Source organism: Aulonocara stuartgranti (assembly GCF_965226115.1).
Source record: "Aulonocara stuartgranti genome assembly, chromosome: 10".
Classification (NCBI taxonomy): domain Eukaryota; kingdom Metazoa; phylum Chordata; class Actinopteri; order Cichliformes; family Cichlidae; genus Aulonocara; species Aulonocara stuartgranti.
Window position 1 is genome coordinate 6,724,577 of NC_138946.1, and position 21,346 is coordinate 6,745,922.

Here is a 21,346-nt window from a genome sequence, read left to right on the forward strand (position 1 = left end):
TATCTCAGAAAATGTCTTCAGAGAAGACAATTTGGGATGTTTCGGCCCTTTTCTCAAAAGTAAAACTTTCTTTCTTTACTTCTTTGTAAGAAGGAAAGTTAGGACAGATTCTGTGAAATATGCCTGTACATTTATGCCCCCCAGAGCATGAAATGTAGTCACTTTGGATTCTTACTTCTAGCTTCACATTTCTATAACTAATTTCTGATGTCAGGAAAGTCAGTCTAGTACAGAGCCCAACACCTAAATCTCTATGTAGAGAGTAAAAGGTTACAGACCACAACAAAACACCAAAACGTGCCATTTTGAGTAGCAGTACTGGAAGATTTCCTCTGAAAATTCCCACTTTTGTGGAGAATATACGGAGAAGGGAAAAATGGCAAGATTTTACAGGCTTACACGTGTAGGCAGCTCAAAGGTGCCAAAGCCTACAGGTTGTCAAATGGTCACAGTGTCGTAGGCTGTACACATGACGTAGCGCACAAAGCTAACATCCGCTGTGACATCAGAAGGGTGCACGCATTCTGTTCAAAGCCAAATATCTCCATCTTTTATGTACAGTCTTCAGGTTACATCTAATGTTTGTTATCAGCTCATCACGAGCCATTAGCTGCTGGTCACATGAGAGACTTAAGCTACACAAAAGAAAGATATAAGCCCAAGGCTCAAGTGTTCCCGCCTAATCTGAGCCAGTGTAGGGAAAACCTCATCATGAGCTGCTATTTAGGTGGATCAACATTACTGACACTAATAAGTGTTTATAAAGTTATAAAACAAAGGCAGTTTTCTCACTGATTTCTATAAGAAATGGACTTCTTTTTGCAACGGGAGCCTCCTACTGGCCATTTCAAAGAATGCACTTCCTCACTGGCTTTACTTTTCAGACCTGGAAACCTACATCCATCTTATATATACAGTCTGTGGCTAAAATCTTTTTCTTTTTTTTTTTTTAAAGTGCATTGCTCTCCTCTCACCCCACTCTTCCATTCTTTGAACTTGATGCTAGCCCACACAGGTGCTATAATGAATGATCTATAGATGAATGATCTGATTTAAATTAGAACTTAAACACAGAAAACACATTAGTGCACACCCTACCTTTCCCTTGGTCCCTGTCTTCCTTGCTGGGCTTTTTCTTCCACAATGCCCACGCTCCACTCCAGCCTGCAGAAAATGGACAGCAATTGACAGCAGGGAAGACTGCAGGTATATCAGTTGTCTGTATTATCTGACCTGAGTAAACAAAGCAGAGAACAGCCAGGCCCTTGTTGCTCTGCATGGGTGGGCCCCACACCACCACCACCTCCTCCTCTCCTCTACTTCAGCACACAGAAGGGGAGGAGAGCTCATCCAGCTGCAGATACCCTCTCTGCAGAGCGGGGTTATAGGAGCAGACACAGTGTGTTAGTGTTTCCACTTATCATGATCATTTTACACCTTACATAATCTCACGCTGCTCGGCACGGCAGTTCACTGACATGCGGTGGAGACGCTTGCTCCTCAGCTCCCACTCACAAAGATTAAAATTGCAAGCTATAAGTCAAACAGAGGCATCTCAGTGCCGCTAATTGAAATGCATCACTTTCATTGTGCAGAGCTGCAAGGTCGCATGGTGGGAAATCTCCACCCACAGAAATGACAAATCTAAACTTTACGGGCGACACATTAACAGCAGTGAGTCAGCGCTTCATCTAGACCAGGCTGTAATGGCAACAACCACCACACATTTTCCTACGGGGCACTTGAATCACAACACACACACGGGTGTCACCTTACAGGGCTTCTGGGTAATAAAACCCAACATTTCTTTTACATTTCCCTGCAATATTGACCAACAAATCACACACTGTACTTTTTTCAATTGCAGAGATGTTTGTGGCATCTAGTTATCATGCATAAGACTGGATGTCGTTCATTATATACAGTGTCATGTGTCTTTTGAAGCCTCAAATTTGGTTAGGGTAAGGTCAGACTTGAAGGGCATGTGCAGAACACAGTGCAGCTTTCAGAAGGTAAAGAACCAGACACAAAAACATAGTATTGGTTCAGCATCATCACAGATGTTAGTGCTGCACCTGGTAAATTGTTCATGACTAAGCAAACTTGTTTGGGATTGACCAAGTTAATCTCCATTATGCTGTCACCAACTGTGACTATAATCATGCGGACCCTTCTCACTGTTCCACAGGTGCATCTGTGAAATAATGCCTCCTCCTAAACGCCAGATATGGGTCAACTCATCACATAATTTGAATGGGATATTAAAAGTGGTGAATGAAGTTTTCCTCTCAGCCACGCAAACCAAAGCTTCTCCTGCACTTTCTCAAATCCTGCTCTGCAGACGGTCGCAGGTCGTACGTTTTTATGTTCACTCTGTAATTTTGCGTAAATACATTCCAGGGCTCTTCAGAGGGCCGTCAAGTTGTCATAATGATGAATGGCCCAGAATACAAGAGCTCAGCAAAGAGAACAAAGCAAAGCAGTGCACATCGGGCTGACTTCAGCAATACTCCGTGTTCTGTGAGAATTAACGTGTCCATCATGTTGATATCAGGAAACCCGAGTTAGAGTCGAGGTTAAAAATCAGCTTAAAGAGCACGTGTAAGGAGCGGATCAAATCAGGTAACAATTAATTTTATGGGTTCAAACCCTACAAGTCTTTCTTTCCTACCGATTCATCCGTTTTCTAAACCGAAGTTTGTTTCACTGTATAGAAAACAAAGATGTGCCATTTAATAGTCAGGATGACGGATAAGATTGCACGACGATTAAAATTAGTCACAGTTTGCCAGTTGTTGAGATTACATTTTTTAACACACAAAATTTAGTCTAGAACATGTGTTTGAAATACAGCCACAGTCATAGTTATTCTTTATGAGTCTGGGGTTTTATTGCTGTTATGCTTTAAGTAATAGATTTATTTTTAAATTAGTCAACATTCCAGCAATTAAACCTTTTAACTATTAGCTCTGCAGATTCAAACTTGATACAAATGTTACAATGTAAACTGGAGGTGGACCAATTAATCGCCGCCTCCTTTAGCTGGAATTACAGTCCTTTAAAATGTGTTCAATTCACTTTTATTTATATAGGTCCCCAAATAACTACAACAGTGCCCTTTATATTATAATACTTTTTAAAACCTTCAATATTAGAAAGAACCCCAAACAATGAGACGATCCCCTGTCAGCAAGGACTTGGCGACTGTGTGAAGGAAGAACTTCCTTTAAACAGGAAGAAACCTCAAAGAGAAACAGGCTCAGAGGGGGGTGAGCAATCAGCTGGGGGTGAGGTAGGAAGGAAGGCAGCATGGGAGCATTATTCTGATTGCTGCATTCTGAAACAAGCAGCTGTTTCAGCTTCAATATTATCCTGACTCTTACATGTTTATATGATAGATGAATTGTTAAATGGGGGAGACTGCATACATGTTGAAAAGTGTGTTTCAGGAGCAGGTTGTGAGTGCATCCAATTTGTGACTCGTACCGTGATGATGAAACTTCCAGGCAGGAGGAAAAGAGGAAGTCAGAGAAGATTTGTGGATGTAGTGAAGGAAGACATGCAGTGCACTGGTGTCACAAATCTCAAACAGGATTTGTTTCTTCAAATTTAAGCTTATTGTAACTGATACTTCATCTGACGTGCACCTTCCTAAAAATGTAACCACACGTCATCCATTCAGTACAGTCCAAAAAAAGGATGGATAAACTCAAAAACAGGAACTCGTCTGCCAACTTTAGGCAGCAAAATTGCAGAGCAATGTAGCCAGACCAAGCCAAAGTATAAACGCAGCATCAGCCACTCTGTAGGCTCAAGATAGGTTTTAATGCAGAATTATTTACCCAGCAGCAGCTGTATGTTTTCCTCCCATTGTCCCCAACTGGTCGTGGCGGACTGCTGCCGTTCCAGGCCTGGTTCTGCTGGAGGTTTCTTCGTATTAAAAGGGAGTTTTCCCTTCCCACTGTCGTCAATGCGCTTGCTCATAGGGAGACGTATCAGTTTGTCGTTCCACTGTATTATTGTAGGGTCTTTACCTTACAATATAAACTGCCTTAAGGTGACTGTTACTTGTAATCACGCGCAATATAAATACAAATAAAACTGTCACACACGAGGTGGGGTGCTTCCTGAACAGGTTGCCAGCCTTTACAAAGACAGGGCTAACAAAAAGACAACCGCTTACTCTCACGTCCACACTTTGGTCAATTTCAGAGTAATTGTCCTAAGAAGCATGCGTTCGGTCTGCAAGAGGAAACCCACACAGGGACAGGAAGAACACGCAAACTCTACATAGAAAGGCCCCAGTGGTCAAGAAGGGTCAAACCATAAACCGCATGACAACGCTGCCTCTCCACGACCTCCAAGAATAGGAAAAAAGCTCCAGGAAAGCTCTACACATATGCAGACTGCATCATTTAAAACTCTGGCCTTTTATTATGAGCAACCACCACTGTAACATTTCATACATGAGAAAAATATGAAGAGTTTTTGTGAAGAAATTTGCATAGAAGTTATCAGAAATGAAGAGGTTTTTAAGTCTAATACATCAACAAAAAACTGATGTGTACATTTATTTAAAAGTGAATTTATTTTGATTTAGGATATAAAAAGCCAATCGCTTCTTTGCCATTCAGTGATTTTCACGGGAAAAGCAGACACAACATAAACAACTAAGCAAATTGTTCCTCTTATTTCATTTTACAGCCATCAGCAGCCACTTTTCAGCCCCAACACTCCTACAATCAGCATCCTCTCACCCTGTCAGCGCGACACGATTGTAGTTGCTGTAGATTTTCGCTGCTTGCGTATGCAGAACGTGCGGGCGCGACCGATGACACGGGAGCTCGGGTTGTAAAATTGATTCCTGAAAACATGTTTTCTCCCTCGGGCTGAGTGCCTTCACCTCTATTTGCAGTTGGCAGGGAGATAATCATTTCTGTGGATTGTTTTGCTGTCATTGGTTTTTCAACAGCTGCAGTGTTTTACAAATATTTTATCGTGCCGCAGAGATTTAAAGCGCTGCTGCATAATGTTTGAAATAAACCCAAACCGTACGAGTCTGTCGATGGCGCGCTTCACCGGCCACATTTTCCTGTTGTTTCTCCAGTGTGGCAGCAAATGAGTCACACGTGAGAGAAAATTAAAGTTAGAACCACATCGAAGCTGGTGAGAACACGAGTGACAGGGACAAAACAATAGGAATACTGCTGCAGCTAAAGTTTATTTTTATAATCACTCTGTGTGCAGAAGAGCTGTTTAGTCGATAAAAGTTCAGTTTTTAGTCCACAGTGACCACATCCAATGTCTCATTTTATCCAGAAGCCAAATATGTTCAGTGTATTCTTAAGAACAGCAAATTTTCACAGAAAGATTCACTGTTTTTCCCACCACAGCGTCACTGAATAATCAATTAACTGACGACCCGTTGAGCTCTAGTTGTGATAAAATGAGGCTGGATGTCTTTCCCACATGACCTTAAGAATAAAGAATAAAGTGAGCAGTGTCAGTGGAAGTTTGCTGCGCAATCATCCGCTCTGCCCTCCGCTGACGTCAGCGCGTGACCGGGTCCACCGCCTGTGGAGAGCAGCTGGCTTCGCCGCTCCACACCGAGCCTCCAGTCGGCTCTCCGGGGCAGCCGGGAGTCAGCGGGAGGCCTCGGCCCAAACATACAGGCTTAATCCACCGCTGGTGAGGACAGGAGGCTCACAGAGGGACTTCGCCAGCGCCACCATGTGGTCAACGCCACACGCTACATCCACCACTTGGCCTGGTACAGTCACCTGAGGTGGAAAAATAACCCACAAGAAGGAAGTCAACAACAACATAAAATGGAAGGAAGTAGAGAAGGAAGACGTGCAGTTTCTGTGCTTTTACTGCACATACAGTGAGGACAGAGGGTTTATTTATGCTTTTCTTTTGTACGTGACCCAGGATTTCACAATGTGCAACACTGACAAGAAGTGTGAGCTCTACACAATCCTGTTAAAATGTCTTGAGAGGACGTGCTGATAGAAGTCTGCAGACTTAAATTGAAAATCTCAACAGGGCACATACAGGTAGCGAATATTTTATAACACCTTCACACACAGACAACCGTACTTTTTTCTATTAAAGCACAGAAAATTTTCCCCAGAATACAGATGACACAAGTATATGGAAAAAGCATTTATTTTGATCCAAAGGAAGAAGAAGTGGGTCAAAAATAGACGCTCAGCTGCATGGTTTTCTCTTTGTTTGGATGACTAATACTGATCGGTGTCTTACCCGCCACGGGAAGTACTGGTCGTCTTTCTGCCCGATGCCCAAACAACCCCTCACATTCTTCCCCCACACGAAGAGCTCACCCCGATCTGAGAAGCAGACATTTAAATAAATAATAATAAAATAAATATCAGTAAGCTGTGACCACAGATAAAGGAGAAGCATGGAGCAGTAATGTAATAACAACAAGTTTCAAGTTTATTCATTTATATAGCACTTTTAAAAACAACAGTTGTTGACCAAAGTACTGTACAATAATAAAGACATACCAAATAAAATAGAATATAGATTAAGAAAAAATAGACTTTGTGCACATGGTTGATGATGCAGATTCCTGCATTGCTTCCCGGTAAAAAAAACAAAACAAAAACAAACAAAAACCCAGCAACATAGCAGCAAATGCAACGAAGACATAAACACGAACACCAACGATATCTGCACTGCCAATGCTTCAAGATAGAAAAACTACATTAAAAGGTTACACACAAGCCACCGATGATACAATATCCACAGATGAGAAAGAGGTTTGTCACTAAAATAACACAACTCCCAAACATATCCTTGATATTCAACTTCAGCTAATGAACCGTGGACACCCTGAATGTGCTCGTCTCAGCTACACAGTTGAGGCCCTTTCCACCTACTTACCATTCGATCAGAATGTTTGAACCAGAAGATGAACTGAAGCACCAAAGGTGGAGCTGAAATCAGAGCGTAACGGGCCCTGAATTAATTAAAAGGCAGTTACTAGTTCTTAGCGAGCACTTCGGTCAGTTTTGGAGAATTTAACCAAACCATTCAGACCTCTGGATGGTTTGTGAAACTTCAGAAGAGGAAGACGTCACCTGTAGCCTCTAATACACCAAAGGAAGTCAGTAACACATTGATCATCTTTTATTGGCAGTATTCAATTAAAAGGAAAAAAGAAAGAAATCTTCCTGTTTTTCTTCACTATTTAAACTTTTCTGCTTTGTTTACAGTTTCTGTCAATTAAGGGAAAATTTCTGCGCTTCAGTCTAAAGCAAAGTCTGGCTAATGAGCTCCCAGTGCTTCATATGTTTCCTAAAGTGTGAGCCTGAAAAGAGTCGTGCTGATGGGTTTGTTCGATTCCAGTAGCACGGCTTTACGAAGTAGAAACACTGAGCTGTATTGTTATACTGCTTGTTTTGGTCTCAAGACCAAAAGAGAGTAGGTAGAAGTTAATACTTATCAAGACCTACTTACTGTTAGTCCCTCCCTATGTTACATTCTTAACAGTGTTTATTATACACACTTAAGATCGAACTACCACCCCGGGCTTTTCTCTGTGGAATCAAACACAGGACCTTTATGCTCTGAGGGAGCGGCTAACCACTGAGCCACTGTGCTTGTTTTTCTGGTGTTAAAGACTTCCTTCTGGATTAAGAGAGCACCTTTCTGACACAGCAGTGCAGTCATAAAGGTCAGGCTGACAATGGTCTCTCAGTGCAGCGTATTCAGAAATCTCAGGCTGGTGGCCTCACCTCTTTGATTCATTAGATTTATTCACTCAGCTTTACGCAGCTCCGTCTGGAGTCTTAACGTCTCTTTTCACAAATGCAGTTGGTCCTCCCTACAATAACTTCAAGTTACCCTTTTACTCACTAAACTCCAAAAAACAATGAATGCTTTTAGGAAACGAGAACAACTCAGTCTGAAGTTTTAGTGCCGTTGGCTGGTTCCAGCCTCAGCCTCGGACTAATAAAACCTGACAAAAGAGGATGTTTCCAGTCCAGTGTTTCAGCGACAAAAACAAGACGAGACAGACTTTTTCATTTCAGCGCCATGAACACACTAGACAGCATGCGACTCAGCGATAAACTGTTCCCCCAGCGGCCACGTGCGCCTCTTTTTAAGCACCTGAGACTGCAACGACTGCACTGCGAGTTTTATTCTTCCATTTCTTATCCGGGCTCAAAAAAAAAAAAAAAGCAGAAATCTGAGCAATAAGGCAGGAACATTGTAAAGAAGCATCACTGTGCAGGTCAAGATGTGATGCTGATTTGACGTGGAGAGTTTGTGTCTTTTCTGTGCGCATACCTGTCACTGCAGCAAAATGGCTGAGGCCACACCTGATCCTGGACACAACACCTGAGGGGTTAAACTCAGACCGTCCAAACAGTGTCGGGGGAATCATCTCTGGGGTCGAAGACTCTGACAGTTTGGGGCCTTTTCCAAGGATACCATAGCCCCACACAAACACCTCTCCTTTGTCTGGTAAGACACACAAATACCGGACTTTAGAGCTCGACTAGGAGAAAAAGCTACACATATCACAAAACTACGAGCCGTTCTTTTACAACTATCTGACAGAACGGCTCGTTCTAAAGAGCTCTCTGAATGCAAGCGTAGTCCTGTAACTGTTACAGTTCAGTCTTTGGAGTTTCTTCCCTCCTGGTCCTCAGTCCATAAGCGGCATTATCACAAATTAGCAACATAGTTACAGAGCGAGGTCACTGAGTGCTGAAGCGCAGAGTGCGTAAAAGTCTCCAACGCTTTGCTGCAGAGGTCCAAACCACCTCTGGCATTAACATCAGCACAAAAACTGTCACCGAGCTTCATGGCATAGGTCTCCATGATCGAGGAGCTCCTGCAGACGTAATGTGTAGCTGACCCAGTACTCTCTTCTATACAGCAAAAATATTATTTGACTAGAAAGTCCAGGAAGTTCACACCCAACCACCCAATGTCTGTTTTTTGTAATTTATTTTAAATGTATCCACTTTATTTGAATTTACTGACATCCCACCGTCAGCGGGTCACTGTTAGGATTACTGTCCTGTGTGCAGGGCTGAAATGGTACAGATAGCAACAGATTCTTCTCAACAGCAACGAACCAAAAACAATATTTTTAAATAAGAGCTGCCTTTATTCACATAAACCCTAACCATCATTTTATAGAGCTGCCACATGATAAATGTTAAAAGTCACCAAAGACTAAATGAAACGTACATGTCATCTGTCCCCTCGGGCTAGAGGAATCTTACCTTTTGACCCCCCTGAATGTTCACCCAAAATGCTTCAAGACTTTATAGTTTTATAACCTAATATTCAACACAGCCTCGTTATTTTTTTATTCAGGAGTAGAGCATAGAAGATGGGAAAATGGACTAAACAGTTAATACGATCACAGGACCTCTTTACTGGGAGTAATATGTAAGGCAAAAAATGGCAGCACAAACAACCTCCACAATTATTACACATGATTAGAGGTCCTAGGGTAATACTGATCCCGTGTTAAAGTATCATCACTTATGTACAGCTGAAGGTTTTATATAGCTTTCATTCTGCATTCATAATCACCAGTAATGAAGAGTGTTATATCTAACATGTAATGTGCAAGTCTGATTGAGTAAAAGTGGAAGGAAGCTACTTTTCCCCAAAAATGTCTAAAAATAGGACCAGAAATGTGTCACTCAGTCAGGATGAATTTATTGGAAATCAGCCTGCCGGTTGACTCAACATTGACGGAAACAAACCACCCACCGCTCCAAGGATGAGTAAAAGCTCAGTTTTAGCACGGTACACTGATGTTTACCTGAAACAGTTAGTCACAGTCTGCCACCACGTCAAAAAGGTAAATGAACAAACAAGCCAGACATGATAGGAACAAACTGGAAGCCAGACATCCAAAACTGTGCTGAGCGATGCTACCGAGAGGCCACGTGTGGAGCGACTGCTCTAGACTCAAACTAGAAAATGCATTTTTAATCCTACAAGCCAGACAGTGTAAAGGAAACTTTTCCGACACAAATCGTCCGCTTTTGTTATTTTTTCTGTTTGATTGTGTGAACTGACCGTTGAGTATGGCCACCTGTGTGCCTCCACACGCTGCCTGAACCACCTTTCCGCAGCCTTTCAGAGGGAGATGACGAGGAGAGTTCATCTGAAAAATAAACAAAAGAAAAATGAATAAAAGATATATCTATATGAATAATCGAGTAAACGTTGAGTTTGGTCTCTCTGCAACGTGCTTTCTGTCTTTTCCCCCAAAGCCTTGGCCTCATCCAAGAATTATGAACAAATCATTAAAGGCAATAAGTCAACTTCTACAAGTTCCTTTTTGGTCCTAATTTTATACATCTGATTGAAAATATGTTCCTGAAATCATTTACCAAGAGATTAGACATCCGAGGACATCTAAGGACTAAAAACAGTTTCAGTTAGAGGCAAAAGTTCTGCATTCAAACTGCAGCATGCAGTAAAGGTAGCATTTACACATAAATACTCAACTTTGGACGACGCTTTGAGAATCAAGTGGAGACTGTGAGTAAGGCTGACATTTCTTACAGGCAGAAGACAAGTCAGCCTGCGTCAGAGTCCTCTCTCTACTGAAATTACTTCCTGCGACTTAGAAAAGAGTGCTTCATGTGTAAAATGTGCAGGAGGGAGGACTCAGAATCGTTCTCCAGCTGGTAATAGACAACCTGCTGTATTCTCACATGGGCTTAATCTGACATCTCTCAGACTGTGTACTAGGAAGATGGCAAGTTAAAGGACGTTTAATGTCCAATTTAACTGCGGTGGAAAGTTGCGTTCTCACTCAAGGCTCTAGGAAAGTTCAGAGCTGATGGGCTCAACAGCTGATGGAAAAACAGCTTCATAGTGCAATGTAATGTAATGCAATGAGTTAACTGCTTAGCTTCACATTAATGCACATTAATTCAGTCTTTGTGACACACAGCATCTTTAAAAATGCAGGTTTACAAAGTGTTTTAACAGCAAACAAAAGCAGATTACTAAATTCAAAACAGAAAGCCAGACATTAGGTCAGGATAAGACATGCAGAAGAAACACTCAGTAAATGAAAGGTAAAAATTAATGGTCAGCATAGTTAATGGAGAAAAAGTATCTGAATTTCAGGAGCGGGACCAGACCTCCAAACAAGCTCCATCTGGTTCTCATCTATATATATTCCCCCAGTTCTACAAGGTGTTTGTTCTTGTTTACATGCCTCACCCTCCCTCCTCTTTTTAATTCTTTAACTTCTTCACTTATTTTTAGTAAATGGGGATCTGCAAGGCCAGGGAGTCGCTGCCAGTCCCATTCAAGGCCTTCCACCAAACCGCAGCTAAATTCATGTCCAAGTCATTCACCTTTATCTACTAAACACTGTCAAACCTCAAATGAGGACGTGGGCCCAGCGAGTGAATAGTAAAAAAAAAAGCTATGAAGCAATTTATCAGAGAAAAAACACACACAAGAAAACTGAACACAAATCTATAAACATGTGTCTTTAGTAGCGATAAAAGGAGATAAAGCTTAATTCTGCAAGTTTTTTTGTAAGACAACCATCATCTGATGGCAAAAGCATGATCATCTTTGGATTTAAGCTCAACTTGGAACAGCCAGAAAGAGCATGTGTGGGGACAGACCCACACATGCTTTAAAAGTAATCCTTTCTTTCTTCTTTCAGCTGTGGGGTCACCACAGCGAATCAGCTGCCTCCATCTCACCTTATTCCTGCATCATCCTTCAGTCACACCAACTCTCTGCATGCCCTCCTTCACTACATCCATGAATCTTCTCTGTGGTTTTCCTCTTTTTTCTCCATATTTAACACGCTGCTTTAAAACTGATCGGTAAAATTAGTAAACTCAATGCTCAACTCAGCTAACCTTTTCACTCCCTTTGATTTAAATCACAGACCAGTTTGTACATTAAAGTCACGTCAATCTCTGCCCGTCTCGTGTAGTCAGACTCCTCTATGCCAGTGTTTTCATAGTTTAGTGGCTCTAATAACGTCATTTCTGGCACTGTTGAACTTTTTAGGCTTTCATCTGATGATTGTTTGATTTGAAGTCTACAGGATATAATTCATCACACTGTGAACTTTTTCCTTTTTACTGGACTCTATGAATCCTGATCACCCGCAGTGCTCAACAGGACGGCCTTAACACCCTAAACACACACACCCGCCCTCTCACATCATCTATAATTGACTGAGTCAGGACTCTTCCAGACTCTTCTAAACCAAGGCACAATGTACATTTCAAATTCCTTTAATTTTAAATATGTTTATATTGTCTATCCTGTAAAATAGTCAGATGTCTATTCATATTAATGTACAGAATTCACCTGCTTGCTGCTACTACTGCACATTCACCCTGTGTGTGTGTGTGTGTGTGTGTGTGTGTGTGTGTATATATATATATGATGTTCTTCCCCTACACCCCCCCCCCCCAATTTTTGCACATGTCAAGGAGCGTGTCAGGCTACATTTCACTGTGTGTTATACTTGTATAACTATGCATGTGGCAAATAAAGAACCTTGAACCTTATATTAGGACTATTTGTCGGCACAATCTTATGAACCTTTAACAACTAATTTCTCTGAAATTTGTTCTTCAGTTCAGTTCTAAAAAATGTAAAAAAAGAAAGAAAAAAATAGTGGCTACAGTAAAGTGAGCTGCTTCGCTCTGACGGCGTGGACAGATGAGTGACAGGTGGAAATGGAACCAGGCAGAGGCTTCAACCAGCCACATGAGCGGGCCCTGTTCAGGCACCATCAGTTCCCCTCACCTGTGTAGCCTGTGTGACAAAGGCCAGCTGCCTGTATTCGGAGTTGCCCCATCCATACAGCTGCCCATCTTTGGAAACAGCCAGGCTGCAGTCCCCATATGTACTGATCTGCTGCACTTCCACCCCGGCTAGATCTCCTCCCACCTCCACCGGACTGGAACTGATGTTGTGGTGCCCCAGCCCTGGAATATGAGATGCTGCAGTCAGCAAATGTCTCCAGAAAATTATTAAAAGTGAAAATCTTACAAATAAAAGTTATTTAGCAGCAACCAGGGCTTAAAATCAATGCCAACGTGGAGTTCATCTGATGGCTACTAGAGGCTGGCTAGGTGGTACAAATCATCCAGTAAGTCTCTGCTTCAGTTTTTGGTGAACTTATTTCTGTTTTGTTAGCCTGTTATTTAGCTTTAAGTAGCCACTTGTACTTTTATGGATGCAGCTTGTTAATCAGCCAATGTCATAAGCTGGCTATCATTAGCAGGTAACTTGACGTTCCACCCTTTCAACCACATGAGGGCTTTTCTGGCTCCCTAGAAACAAAACGGCAGGGGCCAATTATAACTCTAAAACTTCAAAAACAATCAGAGATTGAAGTTGGCTCCAGCAGGTTTTACCTGAAGTGCCTAAAAAGCAGATAACTGCTAGCATTGGTATCATTATCAGTCGTATACCCCCCCCAAGAAAAAGAGAAACTTGGCAATAATTTTGTTTTGATATACTAAACTGTATGAACACATCGCTGTTAATGTTATATGTTAAAAGCCACTCTACTGAAACAGAAATGTCCACTGTAGTAAAGATCACTTTTTTCTCTTTATATTTTTTGGTGTTCAAGGTTAGTGGATGCCGAGTTTCATGACATGCGACGCGCACTGACCCGTCTGTCCATCTGCACCCCATCCACAGGCGAACACCTTTCCTGTCTCTGTGAGGAAAAGGCTGTGGTCCTGCCCACATGCCACCTGGAAAAAGTAATAAAACACACATTAACTTCAGTGGTTGGTGTCACATCAAGCCAAATGCTCAATTAATCCATCAGGAAAGATAAGATTCAAGTAACGACCTCATGAAAAAAAAGACTAATTTAATGAATGGACTTCTGAGAGGAGGTGATTAGTGTAGCAACAGCACCAAATGACATTTTAATACGCGTACTGGGCAGGTGTTAGCATGCTTAAAATAATCTGGATCTGGACAGGATGTGAAGCAACCAAATGTTTGGAAAGGGAGGGAAATGAGACATAGAAAAACCGTCTGTCATCACTGCTCAGACACAGCCTGCACTCACCTGGATGACCCTGCTGCTGAAGCCCTCTATCTTGTGAATGATGTGACTGCCACTGTTGAAACGCAAGAAAGAGAAATGACAGATTCATCACCCAAGCATAGCAGTGCCTTTAGGAGATCGCAGCAGCATGCCAGCCTTCCTTTAACCTCCCGCCAGCATGTGTAACCAAGGCAAAGAGCCAAGGGAGTTTTCGATAGAGCAGTGATTTCCAAAGCGAGGGTCACAGCCCAAGGTGACATTTTCAGTTTTCTACATACATTTGAAAACTATAACTATAAGTTACAGCTATAGCAGAAAAAGCTATCAGGTTAATGTGGGGAGCCTACATGCCCTCCCTTGGCCTGTGTGGCTCCTCCATGCATGTACTGTTACCGACTGATTCTAAATTAGCCATAGGTGTGAATGTGAGTCTGAATGATTGTTTGTCTTCCTGTGTTAGCCCTGGAGACCTGTGCAGGATAAACAGCCTCTCGCCCTGTGACACCTGGGATAGGCTTCAATCGAAAAGGCGGTCTCATATGATTTCCAAAATAAAAGCTTCAATAGAGACCAAAGACGCTTCCAGATGAAATCGCCGAAACCTGCTGGTTTCTCTGTGACATCAGAAAATTGCTGGTGTATTTCACCAACAGCAGAATACAGAAAGACACACCTGTAGACTTCATCTTCAACTATCCGCCTTCCACACTGGCCATAGGCGTTGTTGCCCATACTGAAAACTAGAGAAAAGGACAGAACAGAGAGAGGAGTGTGAGGGTGCGAGAACGCATCGTGTAAAGTCATATTAATGATTAAGACTAGTTTAATTTAATCAGTTATTATTCATCTCTGGCTCTCTTCCACAGTGTATCTTTTGTTCCCTCCCCTCACCCCTAACCAGTCACGGCAGACGGCCGCCCCTCCCTGAGCCTGGTTCTACCGGAAGCATCTTCCTGTTAAACGGGAGTTTTTCCTTCCCACTGTCACCAAGTGCTTGCTCAAACAGGGACACTGAATGTTGGGATTTTCTCTGTATTATTGTAGTGTCTTTACTATACAACATAAACCACCTTGTGAGGTGACTGTTGATGTGATTCGGCACTATACAAATAAAATTGTTTTGAATTTAATTGTTTAATTTATTAACATTTTTAAAACATTTCAATTATCCAATTTTTGTCATTTTTGTGTAAATGAATTACTCTTTTTTTAATTTTAGACATGATTAGAGATGGCACGATACCACTTTTTTATGTCCGATACCGATACCGATATCATAAATTTGGATATCTGCCGATACCGATATGAATCCGATATAGTGTTTTTTAATAAACAAAACTGTTTTTTAAATATCTTGCTGCATTTTGTATAAGTTCATACTCAAGTTTAAAACAACAACTACACTAAAGCTATTCTGTTATACCTGTATGCAAAAAAAAAATTTCATAGTTCAGCAATACTGATCAATCTAATAAACTTAAACCTACACCATCCTCCCTATTCTGGTATTTTAAAGAGTACTTAGCGTAAATATTAAGCAACCTAACTAATAGGGTTCCAACTCCCAGCAACAACAAAAATAAATAAATAAAAAATAGGGAACCACCCCTCACGCTCCACCTCATGATGCTTAATCCACGTAATCAACCTTAATTTGATGCAGTGTGAAAAAAAATGCACAGAAATCAATTATTTTTCAAGAAATATTAAATAGATTCAACATCTTTCTTCAACAAAATTGCAGACTGCACAGATGGTACCTTCCCAAAGGAAAAAGTACTATAGCTTACTAGGGTATATATATTAGACTTAATAGTTACTATATACAGTAATTGACTTCTATTCATTTTGCATCAAATTAAAACTTTGGGTGTCAGATAATTATTTATTAAAAGCTAGACATTTTAAATGAGAATAAGAAAGAAAAGTATGTCTTTGTGCCCCCTTTTCACTGTTAATGCCCTATCGGCCCCCCTGGCTAAACTTTGCTAGATCCGCCCCTGCACAGTTACCAGCGTCAGCTACGTAGAAAAAGATCCTCGAGTAGAAAGTAATATTAAATAAATTCTAACAACAGCTTATCAAGCTTAAACGTGCTGCTGTTGTTCAGCCGCTGGTTTCCTCTTTCTGGTGCAAAGTGGGCCAAAAGCAAACCAGAGACAGACTCGCGACAGAAAAGCCGATCAGCTGATCGTTAAGCAGTTTCATGATTGAAGTAGCAGCAAGAAGAGGCAGTCGCTCCATATATCGCTTGTTAAGCTTAACGCAGGAATGCTTTACAAACATTCAGAGATGGACTTACACACTTGCTTTACTTCTCTCGGGATAACTTTGTCGGAGATGAAATGCTGGGTTGCTAGCGAAGCTCCACATGCTATCCAGACCACCCACAGGTCCCGCATGCCACAGCCGCTCTATCACGTGATGCATACTGCTCCGACGTGCTAACGTTCTGAGGTGAGTTACGGCGTGTTGCAAGTTTTGTGAGGTGCTTTCGTGATATTTAATGGATCGGATTACATTTTTTATTTTTCTCCGATATCCGATCCAGTAATTTAGGTCAGTATCAGACCGATACCGATACGTAATATCGGATCGGTCCATCTCTAGACATGATATTACATAACAATATATTGCATGTGTCCCACTCTACCTCACTAAAAACTGATTCTCAAATAAAAAAGAAACACCTGAGAAGCTCAAAGTGTTTTAGATAAAGTTGTTTTTAAAAGCTTTAATGGACTCTGCAGTACATGCAATGAAAAGCTGTAAGATTATTGACTTTAATACTTTGATTACATTTAGTAGCAACAACAATCTGCTATGTTGTTTAAACTAAGGTTTAAAAAAGAGATAGTTTGAGTTTGACAGAACAGCTGTCTGGCTAACTTCAGCTGCAGAATTAAACGCTCTGTATGCTCTGCAAACAGGTGCACCAGGCTTTGGTCACACAGGCGATATCAAGGACAGCAGAAACATAACCTGCAAGATGATTTTATACATGCTGTTTTTATGACTCGGTGGCCACTTAAAATACAAGTAATTTAGATAACTGCATAAATACTCATGTCAGAAAAATCTAAAATATCAGCTGCAGTACCCTTTAAAACAACGCACCGCAGTAGATCGCACTGTGTGTTAGCCACGACACATCTTTCTTTTGTCAGAAACTAGCCTCACAAATCTTGGGAGTAAATGTTTACCAGCAAATTACCACCAGTTAAAACAACATCACAACAAAGCACTCTGCAATTTAGCAAAACACAATAAAAGCCCATTTAAATTAAAAAACAGAAAAGATTCTGGCTGGCAACCAAAAGTGGCAAAAAGCCTTTTCACAAATTAGGATTTGAATGAAGTAAAACGCTTGTTGGAACATCGGTCTGCTAATTTACTGAATGTACCAGAAGACCTTAATGAGATTTCTGCATGAGCTGTAACAGCTGCCTGATAATGATTCATTTTTGGTTGGCGGTGGGTGGATGATGTAAAAGGACACATGGTGTGACAGGTGGCTGAAAGGTTTCTACAGGGGGGGGGCGACATGCTCCGCAGCTTTTTGTGGGTTTGGATTTAGGCTGGTGCGGAAGGTGTGCGTCTCTTACCTCCCTCTCGGTCAGTGAGGACTAGAGAGTGAGCCCGGCCACATGCAACCTGAACCACTCTGGTCTGCAGAGGCTCGACGAGAGGCAGGGCCACCGGGGACGGCTCCAACATGTAGTCGTAGCTCTTATCTACACAAACAGGGCGAGACAACACATGAACAAATAGCAGTGATGCTCCTTAAGTAATATTAATATAAACTTGTTAGAGAAACACTGTGAAATGGAATGTGACACATGGAAGAAACACACTCACAACATATCCCCGTGCTAACACAAGAAGACCACTCCTCAGCTCTATCCCATAGACTATATGGGATAGATATATACCCTTGTAGATATATAAAGGATGGATATAGTTTATGGCAGGTTACCACTTTAGTTTTCCAAATTACACATTACAGCCACTTGGCAGCTTTGACTCACAAATGTAACCCTAGAGAGCCGATTATGGTCGCTGCAATGGTCTTATAACGTAAAAACAGTGACGTCACTGTTAAAGAGGGCATGGGTACTTACTGCAGTATTCGCCATTCAGATCGACCCGATATATTAGCAGGAGTAGAAGATATTGAAAACAGAAGCAAAGACATCTTTAAGAAGCCTCCTCTTTGCTGATGCTCTTATCACAGGCATGGTAGGATAGCTTTTATTACCCGTTACTTTCCTGTTAATAACTTTGTTGCAATTCACTGCAATGATCAACTTTTCCTCCATGAGGCTTCCTAATGAACACGCAGGAGTAGCGGCTCTATTCAGGGATCCCTCCAAACATCAGAGCTCCTCAAACTATGACTAAAGAGCCCATCCAGCCTATGGAGGAAACTCATTTTGGCTGCTTACATTCATGGGTGAGGGTTGGGACGTAGATGGATGGGTACATCGAACGCCTCCCCTTCAAGTAGAGCTATCCCTTTACCACAACAGTCCGATACCAACGCAAGCTCCACCTGTCACAATTATGCATGAGATCCCTAGATACCAGAACTCCCTTGCTCAAGACAGCCTCTCTTTGGAAATCAGTGGGAGCATTCAATTGATTTCTGGCAGCTTTCAGTGACTGAGAAGCAAAACTGTTGAAGCCAGAAAGTCTTTGGTGGCTCTCATGGGAAACATAATTTACAAAATGAACACCATGCTTTATTCAGTAAGTCTTGGAACTAGTGATTGAGACCACAAACTCATTAGAAGAGTTTCTACTAAGCACATGGATCATGTGACCCAGTACAACCCCAAAATTTAACCTCCAGCATTTGTCTTAACTGCAGACCTTAGTTGTGTAAAAGTTATCCTAATTTCTGGGGTACTTCTTTACTTGTCTCTCCGCTTCTTTTTGCAGACAGCAGTTGCCCCCTGCTGGCCATTAGAAAGAATGCAGGTTTAAGGCACTCTGGCATTGGCTCTAGTTTACAGGCCCAGAAGCTATGTCCCTCCTTGCTATGCAGTTCACATGTATTGTCTTGTACATATATCCTTACCAAAAAAGAAACTTCAAACAAGACTTCACACAGTAACGTACCAGCTACAGATGGTCATCTTATTTATATAGACAATGTATAGCATCGCCATCACCTGATGGGTCCAATAGCCATTCTTCTTTCACATCCAATGTTCTTCACACTGTCTTTAAAGAAATAAATAGTTTCTGTCTTACGGCGGTCGTGCTGAGTGCGCTGAAAGCCCAACTGAGAATTTTTGTTCAGGCCCATGCCCCACAATTTGGTCACATCTTTGGATGGAGACGCGATGAGAGTGAAACCGTAACCACAGGCAGCAGAGGAGATCTGCAACAGCAGCAACAGAAAGCAAGTTCAGCTTTACAAAGCTCTCTTAAGACATATAAAATGGTTTGGTGACATGGGTATGACTGGCAGCAGCAGTTTACCTGATTTGACTGATATTTTATGAAGTTACACCTAAATAACAATTACTAAATCTTTAGAAGCTCAACCCATAAGACTCATACTGCCGGCCGATTTTACCTGTTCTGCAGTCTCCAGGCGGTAAGGAGTAAGCTGGTATTTGCGGGGCTTCTTCCTGCCGCTGTCTGGGACTACAAAGGTAGGGATGCCAAGTGCACCAGTGAAGCTGAAGCCCCAGACAAACACTTTATGGGTTGGCTTTTTGTGCTGGCCGACATACTGGAAGACCGGATCACTGCCACTCTTCTCCTGGGGTCTGGATGCTTTGCTGAGTGTTGCATACCAACAGACTTGAAGGCCTGCTCTCATGTGCCGGGGACACAGTCGCACATAGGGAAAAGCCATCCTGTAGAAAAAGGCAGGGATAGGGAAAACAATAGAGATGAAGTTGATGTGGTTGTTTAACCCAACTATACTGACATTTAATATTGCAATGATAAGCCACATTAACTGTTCTTTAATTCAAAATAAAAATATTCTTTACTTTTCCATTTAAATATATCAGAATTTTTTAATTGCCTTTACAGAACAATAAAAATATATTTTTGTTTTATCAAATTGTGTTATTATTTTTTAAAAATGTAATATTAATGTGTAGGGGAAAAAACACACTGCCACATTTCATTTACATTTTCTATCAAATTAGGCGTTCTGTAGTTTTACAAAACTACACACACAATACTAGGAGACTTTTACATTTTTATATAAAAGCCTAAAGCCTAACAGTAACTTCGGCATGGACCTGATCCACAGTAGCTTTGATTAAATGCAATTTATGCCTTGGTTAACAATTTAACGTTAGCTGTCCCACATTAAAACAGGCGTACTAAGGGACTCGTGAGCATCCATTTTGGGTTAAATTACACTAAAAATAGCTAATACTAAGTCTTCGTAATCAACCCCGATTTTAAAAACGGATTATAAGGATTTGAATAAGGCATTTATGATTAATCTTATCAGATTGTACATCTGACGCTGCGGAAAGGTAGTTAAAATTAGGTTAAATTTGAAGGGACTTTCACCTCGTGTTCGTTCCAACAGCAGCCACTGAGCCGGGGTAAATTTCTCTTCTCTTCCAGTTAGAGCCGCATTTTGTAATGCTGAGAAACTCACTCGGTATCTACAGAAATGATGACCCAGGTGAAATTATAGGAAAATGTTTCAGGGCCGTTATTCCATGTTTGTTTAGGTCAACTTTCTCCAACCCAGGATGCAGAAGGACCCTCTTCCGTCACGTCTGTTCGCCTTTAAGAATAAAACAACAGCGCCGCCTGCTGCCCTGGAGCTCCAAAAGCGCTCTACAGGTACAGCCAAGGTGAACAGATTAAAGAATGGCAGGAAATATGTGTAAATCATTTTAATGCTGTAGCTGGAGATGACCTAAATGACTTATATAACTCTGCCTAGCTATGTCTACAATAAAAAAAAATCATAATTTATTAGAAGATTTATTGTTTTGACTATAAAATAACACATAACTAAAGCTGTAAAACCTAACAATGGAGTAAATAGATTTGTATAGGTCAGAAGTGCTTTGAAAGCCAATCAAGTTTCCACAAATGGAAGTAAGCAATATCAAACAGCCTGGAAAGACACAAAACAACTTCAATAAGGCTTGAGCAGTGGAGGAAAAGATTCAAAAGAGAGGCAAAATGGCCAAAGACATGCAAAAGACCAAGATTACAATATGATAAAAATCACACAGATGTGACTGAAGTTAAAGCAAATACAAGAAAAATCACTGCAAAGAGAGA

At 41.4% G+C, this 21,346-nt stretch overlaps 1 protein-coding gene across 1 annotated transcript; it reads right to left on the bottom strand.

Annotated features, from left to right (window-relative positions):
* Positions 1-4,411: 4,411 nt before the first annotated feature.
* rcc1l (RCC1 like) lies at positions 4,412-20,835 on the bottom strand. Its single transcript, XM_082547927.1, has 12 exons — positions 20,615-20,835; positions 19,653-19,938; positions 19,325-19,454; positions 17,674-17,802; positions 14,742-14,808; positions 14,090-14,141; positions 13,679-13,763; positions 12,802-12,983; positions 10,078-10,165; positions 8,320-8,493; positions 6,265-6,350; positions 4,412-5,780 (listed from the first exon to the last, which is right to left on the bottom strand). Exons 2-12 carry the CDS (start codon positions 19,935-19,937, stop codon positions 5,643-5,645), a joined length of 1,416 nt encoding a protein of 471 aa, XP_082404053.1. The 5' UTR covers position 19,938; positions 20,615-20,835; the 3' UTR covers positions 4,412-5,642.
* Between the last annotated feature and the right edge of the window lie 511 nt (positions 20,836-21,346).

Coding starts and splice junctions, on each gene's coding strand:
- rcc1l (XM_082547927.1), bottom strand. CDS start 19,937: ATGGCTTTTCCCTATGTGCGACTGTGTCCCCGGCACATGAGAGCAGGC. Junction 12,984..13,678: donor GGGTGCAGATGGACAGACGG/GTCAGTGCGCGT, acceptor CTCATATTCCAG/GGCTGGGGCACCACAACATC. Junction 6,351..8,319: donor CCATTTTGCTGCAGTGACAG/GTATGCGCACAG, acceptor TCTGCTTCTCAG/ATCGGGGTGAGCTCTTCGTG.